Source organism: Manihot esculenta, chromosome 7 (assembly GCF_001659605.2).
Source record: "Manihot esculenta cultivar AM560-2 chromosome 7, M.esculenta_v8, whole genome shotgun sequence".
In the NCBI taxonomy this organism is placed as follows: domain Eukaryota; kingdom Viridiplantae; phylum Streptophyta; class Magnoliopsida; order Malpighiales; family Euphorbiaceae; genus Manihot; species Manihot esculenta.
Window position 1 is genome coordinate 4,115,476 of NC_035167.2, and position 5,457 is coordinate 4,120,932.

Consider the following 5,457-nt stretch of genomic DNA (forward strand, 5'->3'; position numbering starts at 1 on the left):
TCATTTTATTACCTTTTCAACTTTCGCTATAGTTTATTTTTTCTGATTTAACGAGTGAATATTATGTTTCTGTTAAAAAGTTAAATTATTTTACAATTTCAAAGTTAAAAAAAAAAAAGATGTTCGCCCATTATTTTATAAAATTTAAATTATTTTATAAATAAAATTAAAATATGATATATCCTTATTTTTATATTACGAGATATTAAATTATTTATAATTTAAAAGTTAAGAAATAAATAAAATGAAAATAAAATAATAATTTATATTTAGAAAATATTATTTTTTATAAAAATATTTTTTGATAAAAAATATTTTTTGATAAAATAATTTATAGAAAATACAATAAGCAGAGCCTGCAGCAAACATACTCATGAAAGTGTATCAATATTGTTTTGCGATGCTATTCTGTGCTTCTGTAATTCTCTAAGTTCTTTTCGCATAACATATATTATAAGCAGAGGCGGAGCCCGCGTGGAGCTAAGAGGCCTTATTATTTAAGGGTATTTAAGTAATTTTATATATAACAAGACCAAATTATTATTAAATCTCTATATATATTTAAAAAATTTATTAATTAGTCTCTATCTTAAAATTACTTAATTAAAATATTTTATATTTTATAAAATTAATTTTTTAAATTTTTTTTTATCAAATAAAATTTTATTCGCTTTTAATACTATTTAATTTTAGTTGTTGATTTAATTTTAATTATTTATTTTATTTTGTTTCTTTCATTCTTTATTTTTTTATCCAAAAAATTTATTTTTTATTTTTAAAATTTTAATTTTAATACGTAAATTTTTTTATTTAAAGTTATTTATTTATTCCATAATTTAATTTTATACGCTACTTTTATTATTAAATAGTAATTATCTCAATTAATTAATTTTTAATCTATTTATATAATTAAAATTACTTATTAAATTACCTAAATTTAGAGAAATAAATTTTAAATTTTTATAAATGAAAGTTTTTTATAAGTAATATTTTATTAATTAATGAGTTTCATGTATTATTTAAATTTAAAAAATAATTTAAATTTAATAGGTAATATGTTAATAATTTAAATTTAAAAATTTTTAAATATAAATCAAGTATTATTTTTATGAATAATAGGTTAAAATATTTAAATTCAGAAAAAATAAATGAAAATGTTATTAATGGGTTAGATAATTTAATTAAAGAAAAATAATTTTTATAGTAAATTTTATATTAAAGTATTATTCACTTTATTAGTATTATTTTTTTATGAATTTGCATGTTCACAATCATAATTAAAAGAATTTTTTATAATAAATATTATTAAAGATAAATTTTATAATAAAATAAAAAATGAGCTATTTATTTATTAATTTATATTAAAAAATATATTTGTAAACATTAAAAATAAGTTATTATTAATATAATTTAATTAATAAAAAATAGATAAATTATAATTTAATTATAATATTTTATTAATTTTTATAAATTTTTTAAATATATATTTATTTTATATATTTTATTTTCATTAACCATTCATTAAAATAAGCTCTGAACAAAATCTTTAGATCTGCCAGTCTAGATTGGAATTATTAGGACGTTCTGGTATATTTTTATTGGAATTATTAGGACGTTCTGGTATATTTTTGTTGAATTTTGTTAATAATAAGTAGGGGTGAGCAGTATTCGGTTTAAATTGAAAAAATCAACTGAATCGAATTGATTTGAAAATTTAGTTCGGTTTTTTATGCATTTCGGTTTGATTTTTAATTTCAAAAATTTCGGTTATTTCAGTTCGGTTCGGTTTTGATCAGAAAAAAATCGAAAAAATCGAACCGAACCAATTAATAATAATAATATATTTTTTCAATAATATAGAGAAATTAAATCATATTAAGATTAAAATATTTTAATTAAATTTTAAAATATTAAAAATAAAGTGTAAAAAATAAAAAAAAATAGTAAAAATCGAAACCGATCAAACCGAACTGAATCGAATCGAATCAAACCGGTTATGTTCGATTCATTTTCTGACCAAAATCGGTTCGATTCGATTCGGTTTCTGATTAAAATCAATTTGGTTCGATTTTTATAAATACTAAAATTTCAATTTTTAGTTTATTCAGTTTGGTTCGGTTTTAAATCGAACCGACCGAATGCTCACCCTGTTAATAAGATACGTAAAATGCCAATCAAAGTGTTTTAATTAATTTTTTTATAAAAGAAATGATATTTATTAAAAAATAATAAATATTGTAATATTTTAGTAATTTTTTTAATTTTATTTTTAAAGGATGAATAACGACTCAAAACTTATAAATCTTACATAAATTAATAAAAAAAATAATAATAACCACATATTTTTTCCCTTGATGATATAATCTCTTGAATTTTATAAATGTCAATACAAGAAGATTACTAACTAGAGAATACCTTATAAGATAAGCCTACCATTTTTGTATTCTCACTAATATAATTAAAATATTTATTTATTTTTTATATATAAAATTTGTAGTATGTGCCAAGTGTCCATTTATTAATGGTTAATCTCTTTCTTATATTTTTAATTAGTAAATTTGAGATTTTTGACTATTAATAAGTATATTTGAATTTCGTGGGAGCATAGTATTATTTAGGGGTGAGCAGTATTTGGTTTAAATCGAAAAAATTGACCGAATCGAATCGATTTGAAAATTTAGTTTGACATTTATAAAAAAAAATTATTTTTTTGTTAAGACAAATTATTTTATTAATAAGTATAAAAAAAATAATTTTTCATATACCCAATATAAAATGAGACATGTAGGCGAAGAATACCGATCCAAAATCCAACCGTCTTCGAACAACATTTATTTAGCACAAATCTAAGACCTGGATTACAATAGGACATCATTGAATTTATCATTTACAATAGAAAATCCATACAAATCAAAGCAAATACTATGTATAATAATAACTGGACACTAGGAATTCTGTGGCTACTTAAAGATTTCAATTTCAACAACACAATGAAGAAAACAACTTAAAAGAACCCATTTCGATTTGGAAATCCAAGATCATAAATCATGTTTGGGTCGATCACCTTGTTGTTTGGATCAAATGGAAGAGCTTCATGGACAGGAGCAAGATTTGGATTATTATAAAACTGAGTATGGTTTGTTGTTTGAATCAGAAGTTCTTCAACTCGCTTTGCCACATTTTCCCTCAGTATCTCTAAAGATGTTTTGAGTTGCTCAAGCTTCGGCAGATCTAATTCCTCTATGGGAGACTCCCACCAGTGCTGACCATCACCTGCTTTCCTGCCTTGATCAAGCTTCTCACCTCGCTTCTTCTCCTCATTCAATTGGGTCGTAACCTAATTTACCATCATATATAAAAGTAAATGCTTATAGTAGTATATATCTATATTTTTGAAGGTTATTAGTACCTGGGTGAGCTGTAAATTGAGATCCCGGACCCTGGCATTCCGGTGGGTTTGGACAAGCTGTAGAACTCCGGAAGTTTGGGTAGAGTTTCCATAGAGAAAACGATCAATGACAGTTTCAACAGAAGGGTGACCAAAGGAGAAGACTTTCATGGTAGGAGAGAAGACTATGATGGTTATTTCAGCACCACAAAGGATAGAAAGTTCGCTAGCTTTTTTGAAAACGCCATATCTGCGTTTGGAGAAGGTAACCAAAAGATTACTCTCTTTTGATATTTTCACTATCTCCAATTTTCTACGACCTTTGCTTTGTCTCCCCATAGCTAACTAAAGTGAAAAGAGGTAGAAATGATTTCTAGGAATGGTGTGGATTGAGGGGAAATGAATAAGAATGTATTTATACGCTAATAGCATCTTCTTGTTTTGGAGTTGACATGCAGGCAGCTGTTCATGCTTATCTGTGTTTTGGTGACCACTTCTTGAATTTATCAGTTTGCTAGTTTTAAGAATTCTAAAATCTTTGGAGGAAAAACATATTTGGTAGAAAAATAAATTTTAATAGATAAATAAGGCAGTTTAATTTGTTAAGCCATTCGCCAATTCATCCCTGTCGATGTGCATGTTGGTAATCGCTAATTGTTGATTTGGCCTAAGGTGATGCATAGTTGTATATCCAAGTATAACCCAGGGTGGTTTAAATAATTTCGATGGTTACTGCTTATCACGTGCCCACGATTCTTACTCTTCGCACTTGCTATTTAGTAGTTTAATAATAATTAAGGGTGAACTCGTTTCGGTTTCAAATCGAACTGAATCAGATAAATTAAAAATTAAAATTTTAATATTTATGAAAATCGAACTAAATCGATTTTAGTTAAAAATTAAATCGAATTAAGTCAATCTGATTCAATTTGATTTGATTCAATTCGATTGATTTGAATTTTAATAATTTTTTTATTTTTTACATTTTATTTTTAATATTTTAAAAATTAATTAAAATATTTTAATTTTAATATGATCTAATCTCTTTATATTATTAAAAATAATATACTATTATCACTAATCGGTTCGATTTGATTTTTTTGATTTTTTTATTAAAATTGAATCGAATTGAAATAACTAAAATTTTTAAAATTAAAAATTCAACCGAACCGAAATGAATAAAAAGCCGATTCGAATTTTAAAATCAATTCGATTCGATTAATTTTTTCTATTTGGACCAAATACTGCTCGCTCTTAATAATAATACAATATAAATTAAAATAAAAATTTAATTATTTTTAAATAATATGAATAATATAAACTAATGTAAATAAAATATTCTCTAATTAATTTTGATTTATTATTAGTATTAAAGTAAGGGAATTAATAAACAAATAAATTAAGAGAAAATTTACAATATAATTATTATATATCCAATAGTTTTATTATGACCACTAATTATTATAAATCTCATATAAATCGCTGATAATTAAAAATTAATATTTAACTATTATAAATATAATATTAATTCCATTGAATAACTCATTATCATTTCATTAAGAATTTTATTTGGCCTATTAAAAAAATGCAAATTGGTTTTATCAAATGACTTACATATCTTTCTCTTTTCTTTATTTTATTTATTTATTTTTTTTTTATAAAAATAAATAAAATAAGACAATTTCTTTCTAGATGACTTCCACATAGTTATGTACAGTGATATCCTATATAGCTAAACTTGCAGAAAGCATATTCATGAAAGTGTATCAATATTACATTAATCGATAATTTTATAAAAAAAAAAACACCAATCACATATTTTCTCCGTCGATAATATAATTTTTTTAATTTTATAAATGTCAACAAAAGAGATTACTAACTAGATAATACCATATGAGGTAACCCTACCATCTTTGTATTTTTTCAAATATAATTAAAATATTTGTCAATTGCTTATTGGTTTCTTAATTTATTTCCAACTTAGAAGGGTTTTTCATCTAATTTTCTTGCTATATATATATTTCAATTGATTAAATTAGAGGTATTTTCTTATTATATATGCTACCTAT

At 22.7% G+C, this 5,457-nt stretch overlaps 1 protein-coding gene across 1 annotated transcript; it reads right to left on the reverse strand.

The window, feature by feature from the left end:
- Positions 1-3,004: 3,004 nt before the first annotated feature.
- On the reverse strand, positions 3,005-3,727 carry LOC110619603 (agamous-like MADS-box protein AGL62). Its single transcript, XM_021763111.1, has 2 exons — positions 3,410-3,727; positions 3,005-3,337 (listed from the first exon to the last, which is right to left on the reverse strand). The coding sequence occupies exons 1-2, from the start codon at positions 3,725-3,727 to the stop codon at positions 3,005-3,007; spliced, it is 651 nt and encodes a 216-aa protein (XP_021618803.1).
- Between the last annotated feature and the right edge of the window lie 1,730 nt (positions 3,728-5,457).